We start from the raw sequence: 16,314 nt of genomic DNA on the forward strand, positions 1-16,314 counted from the left end.
CATAACCTGCAAGTAGTTTAATTGCTGGTTTATTTCTTCTGACTGTTGTTACAATTCTACATATTTTTGGTGCCTTCCATAGCTCTTCCAAGTTTCAAATGCGTGCAGGGGTGGTGTGGCAGGTGCTGAACCACACTTTGTCCACTTCAAGGCTTCTGCACAAACCACATTGAAATCGTGATGAGTTAAATCCGATGACATGAAATTCCGGTAATGTCAGAGTCGTCAACCAATCCCGCCAGCAGAATAGTAAATCTCATGGAACAATACCCATGATAAACTGAAATTCTTCACTGGTAACTCCGGATTAGCCAAATTTGTCTAAACTGGCCAGGTGACCATGCTAACCAGTCAGAACGTAGTTAAGCTGCACAAGGGTGTGAAATCACGGAGCACTGGAAAGCCACCATTTGACATCAAGATCTCCGTGTGAAAACCTATGAGTATGGCTAAACGTGTGGGAAAGTTAAAAGTATTGTCGATCAGAGGGAAGGTGAAGTTGAGTCAAAAATTGTGGCATAAAGCGGAAAGCAGGCATCGCTAGGAGTCAGAGGTTCCACCATCGATTTTGTCCACCATTATGAAACACAAGGCAAACATCTTAGAACATTTCAGCAAGTGGGCAATCTCTCCTGCAAAGAAGAGGGTGAGAACAGCTGCCTATCCTGAACTTGAAGATGCTCTGCTAATGTGGTTCAAGGCAGTTCGAGCATAGAACATTCCCATCTCTGGTCCAATCCTGCAGGAAAGGGGAGTCACCCTAGCAAAGAAGCTGGGCCAGATGGAGTTGACCTGAAGTCACAGATGGCTGGACCAATTCAAGACAAGTCACGGCATTGTTTCATGCGGTAAGCAGTGAGGGGGTGGTGTTTTTTTATTCATTCATGGGATGTGGGCTTCGCTGGCTGGGCCAGCATTTATTGCCCATCCCTAGTTGCCCTTGAGAAGGTGGTAGTGAGCAGCCTACTTGAAATGCTGCAGCCCATGTGGTGTAGGTACACCCACAGTGCTGTTAGGAAGGGAGTTCCAGGATGTTGAACCAGCGACAGGGAAGGAACGGCGATATATTTCCAAGTCAGGATGGTGAGTGACTTGGAGGGGAACTTCCAGGTGGTGGTGTTCCCATCCATCTGCTGCCCTTGTCCTTCTAGGTGGTAGTGGTTGTGGGCTTGGAAGGTGCTGTCTAAGGAGCCTTGGTGAATTCCTGTAGTGCACCTTGCAGATGGTACACACTGCTGCTACTGTGCGTCGGTGGGGGAGGGAGTGAACATTTGTGGATGTGGTGACAATCAAGTGGGCTGCTTTGTTCTGGATGGTGTCAAGCTTCTTGAGTGTTGTGGGAGCTGCACTCATCCAGGCAAGTGGGGAGTATCCCACTCCTGATTTGTGCCTTGAAGATGGTGGACAGGCTTTGGGGAGTCAGGAGGTGGGTTACTTATCACCAGATTCCTAGCCTCTGACCTGCTCTTGTAGTCACAGTATTTATATGGCTAGTCCAGTTCAGTTTCTGATCAATGGTAACCCCCAGGATGTTAATAGTGGGGGATTCAGCGATGGTAATGCCATTGAACATCATGGGGCAATGGTTAGATCCTCTCTTGTTGGAGATGGTCATGGCCTGGCATTTGTTTGGTATGAATGTTACTTGCCACTTGTCAGCCCAAGGAGCCTTGTGAAATCCTGCAGTACATCTTGTAGATGGTACACACTGCTGCAACTGTGCATCGTTGGTGGAAGGAGTGAATATTTGTGGATGTGGTGACAATCAAGTGGGCTGCTTTGTTCTGGATATTGTCCAGGTTGTGCTGCATTTGGGCATGGACTGCATCAGTATCTGAGGATTCACAAATGGTGCTGAACCTTTTGCAATCACCAGCGAACATCCCCACTTCTGACCTTATGACGGAAGGAAGGTCATTGATGAAGCAGCCGAAGATGGTTGGGCTGAGGACACTACCTGAGGAACTCCTGTAGCGATGTCCTGGAGCTGAGATGACTGGCCTCCAACAACCACTACCATCTTTCTTTGTGCTAGGTTTGACTCCAACCAGTGGAGAGCTTCCCCCTGATTCCCATTGACTTCAGTTTTGCTAGGGCTCCTTGATGCCACACTCAGTCAAATGCAGCCTTGATGTCAAGGGCTGTCACTCTCACCTCACCTCAGGAGTTCAGGTCTTTTGTCCATGTTTGAACCAAGGCTGTAATGAGGTCAGGAGCTGAGTGGCCTTGGCGGAACTCAAATTGGGTGTCAGTGAGCAGGTTATTGCTAAACAAGTGCCACTTGATAGCATTGTCGAAGACCCCTTACATTACTTTACTGATGATCGAGAGTAGACTGATGGGCTGGTAATTGGCCGGATTTGGTTTGTCCTGCTTTTTGTGTACAGGACATACCTGGGCAATTTTCCACATGGCTGGGTAGATGCCAGTGTTGTAGCTGTACTGGAACAGCTTGGCTAGGGGCGCGACAAGTTCTGGAGCACAAGTCTTCAGTACTATTGCCGGAATATTGTCAGGGTCCATAACCTTTGCAGTATCCAGTGCCTTCAGCCGTTTCTTGATATCACATGGAGTGAATCAAATTGGCTCAAGACTGTCATCTGTGAATCTGGGGACCTCCAGAAGAGGCCGAGATGGATCACCCACTTGGCACCTCTGGCTGAAGATTGTAGCAAATGCTTCAGCCTTATCTTTTGCACTGCTGTACTGGGCTCCCCCATCATTGAGGATGGGGATATTTTTGGAGCCTCCTCCTCCAGTGAGTTGTTTAATTGTCCGTCAGCAATGAAAGATGATTGGCTCCAAAATGGTCTCGCTCAGGTCTTGAAACAGGAGACGTTTTTAACATGGATGAAACCGCACTGTTTTACTATCTTTTGCCTGACCGCTCTTTGATGTTTAAGGTGAAACGTGCAATGGTGGAAATCAGAACTAGGAACGTGTCACTGCTATTATCTGCATCAACATCGATGGCACCAAAAGACTGCCACTTCTTGTGATAGGAAAGTCCAAAGAAGCCATGTTGCTTTGCAGTACGAGGCTAACAAAACGGCCTGGATAACCTCCACCGTGAATCAGGAAAGTGGACAAAACGTATAACCCAAAGAAACGGAAGATTGTCAACTGCCCCACACACCCCGACATCTCTACCCTCAAGTGGGTCAAGCTGATGTTCTTGCCTCCAAACACCACCTCCAAGATCCAGCCAATGGATCAGTGGGTAGTTAGGAACCTGACAGCCCACTACCGATGGCAGCTGATCTCTCAGCTTATCGAGACCATTGATAAGAAGCAGAAGTACAATCCAACTGTCCTGGAGGTGATACTAATGATGAAGAAGGTGTGGAAGGTGGTGACAGAAGTCACAATTAGCAACTGTTTCCACCGTGCTGGGTTCAAACAGGTCACAACTGCACATGATGTCAAGAACAAGGAGGAGCAGGATGAGGATTACCAACCCGATGATGAGGCGATTTTCATTCACCTACAGGAGACCAGCATGAAAATTCCAGCAGAGACAACCATTGAAACTTGTGTAGGGGTGGATGATGACGTACCCTGCATGACGGAACTGATAGTTGATGCCATTGTTGATGCAGTATATTCTTCAGCTGAAGAGCCCGAGGAGGCTGATGACCCCAAAGAGTCCGATGAACGCCCGCCTGCTTGCCCACCTGCTTCCCTAGCCGGTGCTGCAAAGGCTGTAGGGATGCTTCTGGATTTCGCACTGCAGCACGAAAACACCGAAACATGTCTGACTGTATTGACAACATGGTGGACTGTATCACGCATGTCCGAAGGCTGCATGCTAAGCAGAAAAAGTTTACAGAGTTTTTTCGGTGCTAACTCCTGACATTTTTCATTGCAAAGCTCTGGTCTTTTACAAGGTCAGGCCATTGTAAGATTTGAACAAATTGAATAAAGACTCTCACACGTTTACTGCTCTACTGTGTTTACATTTGGCATTTGGATCTGTTGTTTTTGACATAGACCTCGTGTAGGCATATCAGGCTGCATAGAGATGTATCCATGTGGGAATGGGGCCTTCTCAGCTATCAAGAAGCTCCGCTTAACACAAATTTGTGGGTAGACCTCCTAGGATTCAACTAATTGGGATTTTACTTCAGTTGCTCCCTGGTGTGGGTACAATAGTAAGCATTCTTCTTGGGATCGAACATGACTGAAGGAATGAGCAGAGGTCACGCACAGCAAGACAAGCTGCAGGAAGTGGGAGGGGAAGAGGGGGAGAAAGGATCTCTGCAATTCCCCTACCTGAGCCTCAGTGATGACTATGATTAGCTGTCGCTGCTTCACTGAAATCTGCTGCTGCAGCCACAAGACCAACACCAGAGCATGGTAAGGATCGCATTGCCCGTGGCTATGAAGGTAACTGTGGTTATGAACTTTTCTGCATCTGGCTCCTTCTAAGCAAGAGCTGGTGATATTGGCAACATTGCACAATTTGGCATCCTCTGGAAAGGAGACCAGTGAGGTTCTCTGTTCAAAAAGGGATAACTTCATTTAATTTCCTCTTTCCAAAAGGAAGTGGATCAAGTGAGCATGAGGCTCTGCAGGGATTGCAGGTGCTAGATATCCATGACTGGATGCACATTGCTTTGGAGACACCCCAAATCAACTCTGCCCTGTTTTGGAACCGAGAGGGATTACACTCCCTCAATGTCCAGCTGGTGTGTAACCATCAACAATGCATCATGCAGGCCAATGCCCAAGTGTTTTGGCAACAGTCCTGATGCCTTCATTCTGCAGCAGTCTGCAGTGCCAGCTGGTTTCCAGCCACTACTGCGAACTAAAGGCTGCATACTGGACCACAAGGGCTAGCCACTGGTAACTCAACTCATGACTCTGGTTTGGAACCCACACACACGCGAGCATGCAATGAGAGCCAGCTGCCATGAGGAATGTTATAGAATAGACCATTGGTGCACTGAAGCAACAATCCTGTTGCCTGGACTACTCTGGACCAGCCTGCAGTGCTGTGCAGATTAGGTGTCAAGATTATTGGTGGTCTGCTGTAAGCTGCACCATTTTACAATTATGAGGGGACAGCCCTTGTTATTGGTTATATAGCAAACAGCTGAAGAGCAGGTACATGAGGAGGTGATTGAAGATGAGGAAGAGAAAGAGAAGCTCCTCTTTCTGCCTGGGCTTGATGTGAAAAATTAATTCAGGTGTGGTAGTAGTAATCTAAGCCCTGTTGAAAATGGTAACCTAGTGGTTATGTTAGTAGACTAGTGATCCAAGGGCATGAGTTCAAATCCCACCAGCATCAGTTGGGAAATTTAAATTCAGTTAATTAATAAATCTGGAGTAAAAAGCTAGTATCAGTAATGATGGCCATGAAACTACTGGATTGTGAATAAAAATGTCCATTAGGGAAAGACATCTGCTGTCCTGCCTGTCATGCCAGACTCACTGCAATGATGGCTGAAGTAATGGTTCATGGCTATCTGGTCCCACTGACTTCTCAGTGTGTGTCTGGAGGGCTTTCTGGGAATACAGAGCACCCCTCCTTCTTCGCACTTTCAAAGACCTTGGTGCGTGCTCTCCCCCATGGTTAGCCATTATTGAACAACACTATTCTGAATGACCTTCGCACCTCCAGCAGCACTCTTCCCTTTAGGAGACAGTGGCTGATTTTAAAATACTGCTACCAAGTCACAATATTGGGTACCCTGTTGAAGGGTGCAGTCAATGAACTGTGTGGTTAGCACTGGCTGCACGCAGCAATCATAATAATGAGCAGGTACCATAAAGATAGCATGCTGCTTGCACTACTTTGAACAGGTGTGACAAAATCACACATCACCACCCCAGTACCCACTTTTGGGAACTATCCAGTCTCGCTCCTATTGACTTGATGTGGACCGGTCCCTCATCCAAGTGCCTACCTTTGATATATGAACTTTTCCAGCCAATGTTGCTGAGTATTAATCCTGAAGACCATCACTACCTTTTGTTATCTGCTTTTCAGGGGTGGTAATTGCTGGGATAGAGATGAGAAGCAAAATGCCTGGTTGGCTGTCCCCTCTCCTAGCCCATGAGCGCTCTGATCAATTATTGCATCCCTGCCACTTTTAAAAATTTGTCCATGCAAGCACTGTTAGAAAGGCCAACATTTATTGTTTACCCCTAATGCTCTTGAAAAGGTGGTGCTGAGCTACCCTCTTGAACCACTGCAGTCTACATTGTGTAGGTACACCCACAGTGCTGTTAGGGAGTTGTTCCAGAATGTTGACTCAGTGACAAGTGAAGGAACGGTGATGTATTTCCAAGTCAGGATGGTGTGTGACTTGTGAAGAACTTGCAGGTCGTGGTGGTCTGCTGACCTTATTCTTCTAGCTGCTAGAGACTGTGGATTTGGAAAGTGCTGTTGAAGGGGCCTTGGTGAATTGCTGCATGCTGTAGATGGTGTGCACTGTTATCACTGTGCACCCTGTAGTGGAGGGAGTGAAGATTTAAAGTAATGGATAGGATGCCAATCAAGCCAGCTACTTTGTCCTGGATGGCCTTGAGCTTTGAGTGCTGTTGGTGCTGCACTCATCCTGGCAAGTGGAGATTATTCCATCACACTCCTGACTTGTACCTTATAGATGGCTGTCAAGCTTTGGGAAATCGGGAGGTGAGTTACTTGCCTCAGAATTCCCAGCCTCTGACCTGCTCTTGTAGCCACAGTGATTATGTTCATTCATTTGAAATGTACAGATTACATAATATCACAATTTTCAGTCTAACTTTAATTGTCAGTGAATTAAAAAGAAGAATTGGGAAAAGATGGAATTTTAAAATGACTATGTGGCCATGGAAATCAAAGGACTTTTGAACGGCACACTGCATTTTCTGGCCCTGCCCCCACCACGTTGGGGCCATACAATTCCACCCACTAAGTCTGTCCAAATCCTCTTGAAGGCACGTTGCATCTTCCTCACAACACACATTCCCACTTAGCTTTGTGCCATCCGTAAACTTGGAAAAATTACATTTGGTCCCCACATCCAAATCATTGATACATATTGTAAACAGTATATAAACAGCTAGGGCCCAAGTCCACTGATCCTTGCAGTACCCCACTAGTCACAGCCTACCAATGTGAGAATGGCCTGTTTATTCCTACTGTGTGTTAGCCAATCCCTAATCCATGCCCGTATATTACCTGCTATCCCAAGTGCTTTAATTTTGCTAACTAACCTCCTGTGTGGGACTTTATCAAAAGCCTTCTGAAGATCCAAGTTTATTACATTCACTGGCTCCCCTTTATCAATTCTGTTCGTAACATCCTCGAAAACCTCCAACAGTTTTGTCAACATGATTTCCCTTTCATAAATCCATGTCGACTCTGCCCAATCATATCATCACATCCTTTATAATAGATTCTAGCATTTTCCCTACTATTGATGTAAGGCTAAAAGGTCTGTTTATAATATTCCTCTGTCAGCAGAGTCTTAAAAATGTGGAGCTAAGGTTGAAATGTTTGAAAACTGAGCTAAAAAACCCACCAATTTCAAAAAACTGACAGAATATATTCCTTTTTTTTACCTTTGCAGATTGTTACAGTGAACTGTGCTAAAGTACTTTATGCAAACCAGATTGCAACCAATGGCATTGTGCATGTCATTGACCGAGTTATCACGACAGTCGTTAACAGTATAGCGGATGTCGTTGAAGGAACTGAGGAGCTTTCATCTTTCAGGGTAAATTGATGTATAACAGATAATCCACATTAAGCATCATCACAACAAAATAAAGGGTTTCTGATCTCTGATTGTCAGCACATTAAATATTGACAATTATTGAATTTGCCAATACTGACTAAATATTTAATTTAAGGGGTTAAGAACATACAAAAATATTTCAGCACCGAGGTTTAAATATTTCTTTATTAAATGCGAGATATTCTTCCTGGAAAACCTGAGTGACTGAGCTAAAATGTGGCATTGTGAATGAACACATTGGAGGCGATTTTTGTCTCCCATACCAATTCTGGGCAGTAGAGGAATGAAAATCAGACATAAATCATATTTCCATTCGGTTAAGGTCCTGCTTAATTTTTGGGTTGGGCCTGTGTGGGTTTTTGAAGCCCCCACCCAAAGCAAGATGGGAGCTTAATTAATGTATTCAGAGGGCAAGTGAAAGGGCTGCATAGTGTTTACAGGCCCAAGGCCTGTTGCTCACTAATTCTCCAGCATGCCAGTGAAACTTGACATAGGCCAAGAAATTTGGAGAATTTGCAGGTTGCAGGACCTGCTCCATATCAAGGTAAGTGCAGTTGGCTTTTTAAAGACCATTTTTTGGTATCTTTCTTTGTTTTTCGCACTTAGAATTCCACGAGTCTTTGTGCCAGGTTCAGCTATTTATTTATTTATTCTCCCTTGTGACTTCAGAAGGTCTGTCACTAGACATTGTTTGAGTTAATGAAGGGAACCAGTGGGGGGATGCCAGGCAGGTTGATGTGCTGCCCACAACCACATTCCAACATTTTGCAGAGAGAGGTAGCAAACCTCATTTTTGCAGCTGTTGCTGGTAAAGCCTCCTCTTCCCAAAGATAGCTATGCCTGCAGACCTTGTTGTGGCAATACAATGAGGTGCAGACTCCTCTCTAACTCTATGCAGGAACATTCTTTAGAAGTTCCCAGTCACAGCATGCCATTGTTTACATGGTATTGCATGAAAGAATGTGTATTCAGTCAAAATTAGCATTCTGTCACCATCAGGTAAAAGGCTGCGTGTGCGGGATCATAAAGACAGGCCTCCCTCAAACTCTGTGGTGACTCTACTGATCTCCAACTATCGCTATATCAGGAAACCAGCGGAACCCCCAGGAAGTGGTATTGATCTAGTTATGCCGGCTATCTACTATTTCAGAGAGTTTCCTCAATGCCTTGTTAAAAGGTCAAACTCGTGCCTTACCCTTGCCAAGCAAATACCTGCCGGGGGCAGTGATTTCCTTTAATTGCAACTTTCCACCGCCAATCCTCAGTGAGAGCATGGCATTGTTGAAAGAGTGGAGGCATTACAGCCTCATATGTGGTGAATTGGGCAGCATCGCTAGTGTTCAAGCCAGGCAAGCACCTTCGACCCTAAAAGAATTTTCTTTTAAAAATTGTGCAAATCATCATTTTTGCTAAGGGGGCTGAGGAGAATGTTTCTAGGTTTGTATGATTTCCAGGCTGTGCAACCATGTTGGTTACAGGGGCAAGTGTAATTCGCTTACTAAATCATTGTAAACATCAATCACCGCCTCCAAATTTTGTTGGGGTGTGATCTCAGCAGATTCATCAGGGTTATGCCTTATACTACTGTGCTAATCTTGTGGAAGTTTATGGCATAAGTGGGTATGTACCTCAATACCATTGGGCAGGTAACTCCCTAATCCAAAGGCTTCACAAAGCCAGAGTTACTGTGGGCATTGAGCAGGAGGCATTACAGTGTGTCCCATCTGCCCTATGGTATTGAGGTACATACTCTCTTTTCCATAAGCTTCAGCAAGGTTAGTACAGTACCATAAAGCATAACCCTGGTGGATCCGCTGAGATCACACCCCAACAAAATTTGGAGCCGGTGATATTGATGCTTACAATGACCAATAAGTGAATTACAATTGCCCCTGTAACCAACATGGTTGCACAGCGTGGAAATCATACGTCGCTGATGATGGAAAGAGGATAAGTGGACCATTGTGTTAACATATCATCTAAATACCAGTAAGATAATATACCATACTATTATCACTTATAAACCCATACACCTATATTTCCTTACTGGCTGAATTTCAACTGACAATTAGGTGACCATGAAAAATACATGTCTCGCCTTTTAATGGGCAAACATCACTTTTAATGAATCAGCCTCATTGCCAAATTAGTGCGAACTTTCGGCATTGCAAATGTCTGATTGGGAGGTTGCCTATTGTAGAATGGATTTAAAGACTTTACAGCACTTTAAAGAGATAGACTTCATAGTTTATGGCTTTCCAAAGTTTGTTACAGATCCTAATATCCAGGGTAATGGCTCTTCATTCAAATTTCCTTTTTTGTTCAATTTACATAGGTTTGTAAGAGAAAGCTAATCGGAAAATATATACTGTATAATGTAATGGTATTATGTAATTAAAAATGGGACTACTTAACTGTAGACCAGAGACCATTTAGCCATATGTTTTTGTTAACAAGCCTGGAGGCTGCTTACCTTGTGGAAAATTCTGATGATTTTTTGCACAATTCTAGTATCTCTACTTACATTTATTTCATAGCTGCATTTTAACTTGAATAAATGTCCATTTGTGGGATCCTAAAATATCAAGAATTGTAACTTAGTGGATGCTACTTAATGTGCTTTCCCACTAGGCTGCTGCAGCTGCCTCAGGGCTGTTTGAAACCCTTAGCAACGATGGACATTACACAATCTTTGCTCCTACCAACGAAGCCTTTGACAAACTTTCTCAAGATGTTCTGGAACGCATCCTAAGTGACCCTGTGGCACTGAGAGGTACTTTGTTAAGTAATATGTAATGCAGTAAATGACTCAGCAAGGTCAATTACCTGTAGCTCAAAGCAAACATTTGAATGACCCCCTTTTTGTTAGATGCTACATCTGCATTCCACGAATTGCTTTGATTTGTGTCAGTATTTGCATTTCAGATATGTTAAAATGGTTTACTGGCTTAGTAGGCACAAGGTCATAGACAAAAACAGAATTACCTGGAGAAACTCAGCAGGTCTGGCAGCATCGGTGGAGAAGAAATCAGTTAACGTTTCGAGTCTTCATGACCCCACAAGGTCATAGATCCTGATTTTGTGCAAAAGTGTAAATTCAGATATACGTTGAGGTCAATGAAACAAAATTCAGGAGGGATGTAAGGGATGTAAGATATTCACTCTATCACACAAAGATCTGTCCCAATATGCTTGCAGGCTTCAGTCTGCAAAGAGTTTTTAAAATAACATCCTGCTGGTCATAAAACGAGTCCTGATGATTTGTAAACATGGCTTAAAGAATGGCAGAATAGTCCACGGGGCTGCAAGTAAACAGCTTTGTATCCACTAGTGACTTAGGAACTACAATCAAAGCAAACCCATATTTTTCACAAGGATTTAGCTGATCATTTTACTAAGCTTTGAATGTACAGACATGTATATAAATATTTAATTTTGTCTGATCATGTATTTCTGGACATCACATAAATACGGATTTTTTAAAAATCCCAGTGGAATAAAAATCACATTTCATTCAAAGTAAAGTCAAGTTTTGGCAAGATTTCTTACACTTTACCTACCTCTCTCTGTATGCTTAGATTTTCTTCCCCAGCCTGTACTGAAGACCAAGTGTGATGCAATAAGCATAGTGCCCAGTCAGTTGAAGCTCACAAAGTGACTTGGCTAAATGTTTTACTTGCTGTCTGTTGAGTTCTTACCTGCGCTTGACAGCCCACCACTGGAGTGTCAGAGTGTCTTTTGGATGAGACGTTAAACCAAGGTCCTGTTTCAGGTGGGCGAAAACGATCCCATGGCACTATGTCGAAGAAGAGCAGGGGATTTATCCCCGATGTCCTAGTCAATGTTTATCTCTCAATCAATATCCCTAAAACAAATTATCTGATCATTGCTGTTTGTGAGAGCTTGCTGTGCATTTCCTACCTTTTCACATTGCTTCCATTTATGTCCATCGTCTTACGCAGGTGGAAGGATGCTTTAAAAGTACTTTATTGCCTGTAAAGTGTCTTGGACATCCTGAAGTTGTGAAAAGCCCAAAAACATCATAAAATCATAGGTCACAGTTCAGAAAGAGGCCATTCGGCCCATCGTATCCATGCCGACTCTCTGCAAAAAGAACTCAGCTAGTCCCACTCCCCCACCAGATAATAACCAGATCAGATAATTATCCAATTCCCTTTTGAAAGTTATGATTGAACCTGTCTCTACCACACTCTCTCAGGTAGTGCATTCCAGATCTTAACCACTCAAGCAAAAAAAGTTTTTCTTCGTTTTTTTTTGGTACTTTTGCCAAACACCATAAATCCAATGTCCTCTGGTTCTTGAGTCTTTCACCAATGGGATCAGTTATTCTCCATCTATTCTGTCCAGACCCCTCATGATTTTGAACACCTCTATCAATTTCCTCTCAACCTTCTCTTCTCCGAGCAGAATAGCTGTAGCTTGACTGAAGTCCCTCATCTCTGGGACCATCCTCATAAATCCTTTCTGCACCTTCTGTAAAAAACTTCATATCTTCCCTGAACTGTGTTCCCAGAATTTGACACAATACTCCAGTCGAGGCCAAACGAGTGTTTTATAAAAGTTCAGCGTTACTTCCCTGGAAGTCATTTTTTCTCTGGAGAGGGTGGGAAGTGGCTGCTGCTGTATGAGATGCCTACAGCAGGTGAAAGGGATAGAGAGCTGGAAACATGTCAAATCCACCTCCTTCCTTCTATGTTTGTCAGCAACGCGCTTCAAGTAAGATTTTCACAACGTGATTGAGTTTAAGAACAGACTTTATTCATCCAGCTCAGGTGATCAATCCATACAGTAAAAATTGTAACATCGGGTTTGGATTACCAACATGTCTAACTTGCTCATGTTCTATTACCTCCAGATTCATGAATTTACTGTCTCCAGACTTTTTTGAGGGCAGCTTAATTACTCAAATTTTAACAGACACCCAAACTATGGTTAATTTATCCCTCTGCTTGTATTTTTTACACTCATTGCTAAAACTATACATTCATGGTTGATACTGTTCCAGTCACGTATTTCCTTGCACAGGCATCCCTTGCAGATAATGAGAAGACATCTGGAGTGGAACATAATTCATCCCCCATTGCTGATAGGCAGCCCAACATTCCATCTCTCCTGTTATCCCTAGGAAACCTGTTGCTCCATGACCAGTTATACTTTTGACACTTGATAATTAACTCGATAGAAATGGCAAAATCTACCTACCAGTTTAGCCACCCTTTATCCCAATTTCATTCCATTGATTTCAATTTTCATTTTTAGTTCAGTTATATAAAGTTTTTTTAAATTTTTTTAGCCTTAAAACACTTCCTGCCATTCTCTTCTTGATATCACCAATTTAGCAGCTATATTGGATATGATTAAAAATGAGGTCCATTGCATACGTTAGTGAAATGTTGAGTTAATGAATGTATTATTACTTCTGTTGGCTCTGGTTGAAATAGTAGGTCTGCCTGATTTTAATATCCCCTTTCTGCCCATCCCTCTTACCCTTTTGCTAGGAATGCGCCGAAGAGGCAGTGGTATAATGGTATTGTCACTGGACTAGTATTCCAGAGACCTAGGGTAATGCCCCAGGGACCCAGATTCAAATCCCAACATAGCAGATAATGAAATTTGAATTCAATAAAAATCTGGAAATTAAAGTCTGGTGATAACCATGAAACCATTGTCAATTGTCATAAAAACCTGTCAGGTTCACTAATGTCCTTACCTGGTCTGGCCTACATGTGACTTCAAACCCACAGCAATGTGGTTGACTCTTAGATGCCCTCTGAACAAGGGTAAATGGGGATGGGTAATAAATGCTGACCTAGCCAGTGGTGCCCACATCTCATGAATGAATAAAAAAAGAAATAACAGTAAATGGATGGTTAAGATCCCATTCCTAAGATGTTTCCTCACCTGACTGGATGGCTCCCTGACTCAGCAGAGCAAGATCCTAATTTAAATGGCAGAGTTGTGTCCCAGGCCTGATTACACCCTACAGAATCCCGATCCTTCCAGTAAAAGACCATAGAAGGCCCAGGTAAGTCACGTTCTTTTTCCTTCATGAAGATCTGACATGCAAGGATATTTTGGGCCTTTTTTTGCCCAGGGCTTCTACCCCTTCCCCTCTCTTGGTCCTGGATCAACCAATGCCAGACTATCCCGATCCCTCTCCACATTCCTGATCTTTGCTATCAAGATCCATTTCCCTATGTCTCTGACAATGCTGTGACACACCCCTCACACTGAACAAACTTCAACTCCCACCAGTGCCTTCAGCTGGGATTCAGTATCTGAGTATGTTGAATGTGATCTAGTCAGTTTGTAGACATTAATCTTGTCATTTTCTTGCAGCTATGCTGAACTACCACATTCTCAACTCTATTCAGTGTTCAGAAGCCATTATGTCTGGGTCAACCTATGCTACCTTGGAAGGAACACATATAGAGGTTGGATGTGATGGTGATAGCCTCACTGTTAATGGGCAGAGGATGGTCAATCGCAAAGACATTGTCACAACCAATGGTGTGATTCACTTAATTGATAACGTGCTGATTCCAGATGCAGGTAATTGATGAAAGTCTATGGGTGACAGAACTAATTAAATTACTTGTACTTCTTGTCTTCCTGGTCCACTTTCCAAAGAAACTGTCACATTTCTAGCTTTTGCCAAACAAATTTCTTTGATCTAATTTGAAGCAAATAAAAGATCTATACCTTTCTTACACAAATCAGCGCTTATCATATAAGGAACAATCTTGTGAGTTTGTACCAATTCAAAAATAACTTATTACCAGGAACTAATTTTTGATGCAGATGATGCTGAAATTACCCTTGTTTATAAAAACACAAATCTCCTTGGGCTGGGATTTTCTGGCCCTGCCAGGGTGTGACCCGCTGGGGGTTGCAGCGGCCCAGCCAAAAGTACATTGACTTTCGACGGAACCAGATGATCCCGGCAGCGGTTGGGGCCGGAAAGTCCCACCCTTAGAATGGGAAGAATACCTTACCCCAAAATTAGCTTTGTACCGGTCATTAAGTACACACAATCTCACTAATACAGTGGATCGTAGATGGCAGTATGCGCGTTCATTGTGAAGCTTAGTAGGTGTTTTTCCTGCTGGCACAGTAAAATGTGATACAGCAGGCTTACATTGAGTTTTAGTACATCATTTTCTTCCCTGGAGGAACTGATTTGATAGACAAGGACAATCATAAAAGGCTATCACAAACAAGCCTGATTATATCCTCCCCCAACATCCACACAAGCACAATTTTCCATTTAATCTAACAGCTCCTCAACACGAGCATTCAAATTGTGGAAAATTTAAAGGTTTGAAAACAGGGCAAGTGTATTGCAAAGAATACATTTACTACAATTATTTTCAATAGAGCAATGCATTATTTTACTTGAGTGTTACACTCCAAATACCCACTACAGCTACAGGAGACCCAGTGAAACTATTATATTAGAAAGCTAATTCATTAAAAGCATTAATGTAGCCATATTTGTATAATACTCAGTCATTCAATGGACACATTTTTACTCATTAGGAAAATTACTCATTTGAAAAATCACAATTCTTTAAATTACAATATATTAAAATAAACAGAAAAATATTTCAATTTCATATATTCACAGGGCAGAATATTACCGTCAGCATGCGGGGGCGGGCCCGACATGCCGAAGTGTAAAATGACGCGTGATGATGTTGGGCATGTGTTCTGACGTCATGGTACACCATTTCGATATTTCATTTGGCAGGTACACGCCGAAGGCAGCTGTGTGTCCGCCGAACTGTCAATGGCCTATTAAGGCCATTAAAAAAGCAATTAAAGATGTTAGCAATGCTGCCCGTCCAACCTTAAGGTTGGTGGGCAGGTGAAGAACTCAAGCGGCCTTCGCATTTTTCAGGAAACCTCATCCACGGGCGGGATGAGGCTTCATGAAGGTTTCATAAAATAATTAGTTACATTTTGCAAAATTCACAAACATTTCCCATCATGTGACACTGTCACATGATGGGACATGTTTAAATGATTTTTTTACTTCCTTTATTAAAAAGTTTTATTATAAACTTAATCTCCCTGGGGCGTGGAGCTGCCTCAGGGAGATTGCTGCGCTCTTTCGTGTGCATGCCTTAATTGGCACGCCCGCATAAAATGGCAGCGCGCAGCTGATCGCGGGTGGCGATCAGCTGTGCGCCCGCCCGCCCACTTCCACCCAGCCTGCCCAACATAGTTAAGATTCAGCCCACAGTACTGTATATTTAGTTTTATTGATATTATCACTATTAATATGGGTCCCATTAATCCCCAGTATTTGTATGGAATTTCCTCTCAAAGGAATCTGTTGGGTAATTAGGTATTTAGATTTCCCTATGCTGTTATCAAACTTAGCTTGTAGCATGACTCCTGATTCCTGATTGCTGACGTGCAGTCCACAGTTTTTTTAACATGACTCGATTGTGCTGGGCACTTTGTGCTGTCTTCATCTACTGATTCCCTCCACTATAAGTGTAGCTACACTCTGCTGAATGATGTACTGTCACATATCAGATCTGCATCTCTGGTGCTG

At 43.2% G+C, this 16,314-nt stretch overlaps 1 protein-coding gene across 4 annotated transcripts in view; it reads left to right on the top strand.

Moving 5' to 3' along the window:
- LOC144682692 (periostin-like) overlaps positions 1 to 16,314 on the top strand; it is a 100,928-nt gene that overhangs the window by 38,276 nt on the left and 46,338 nt on the right. For all 4 annotated transcript variants that reach the window (XM_078545287.1, XM_078545286.1, XM_078545288.1 and 1 more), the window contains exons 6-8: positions 7,563 to 7,709; positions 10,362 to 10,503; positions 14,091 to 14,303. In XM_078545287.1, coding sequence (XP_078401413.1) covers positions 7,563 to 7,709; positions 10,362 to 10,503; positions 14,091 to 14,303 — 502 coding nt within the window. The remainder of the gene's footprint in view (positions 1 to 7,562; positions 7,710 to 10,361; positions 10,504 to 14,090; positions 14,304 to 16,314) is intronic.

Source organism: Cetorhinus maximus, chromosome 7 (genome assembly GCF_964194155.1).
Source record: "Cetorhinus maximus chromosome 7, sCetMax3.hap1.1, whole genome shotgun sequence".
NCBI classification, from domain to species: Eukaryota; Metazoa; Chordata; class Chondrichthyes; order Lamniformes; family Cetorhinidae; genus Cetorhinus; species Cetorhinus maximus.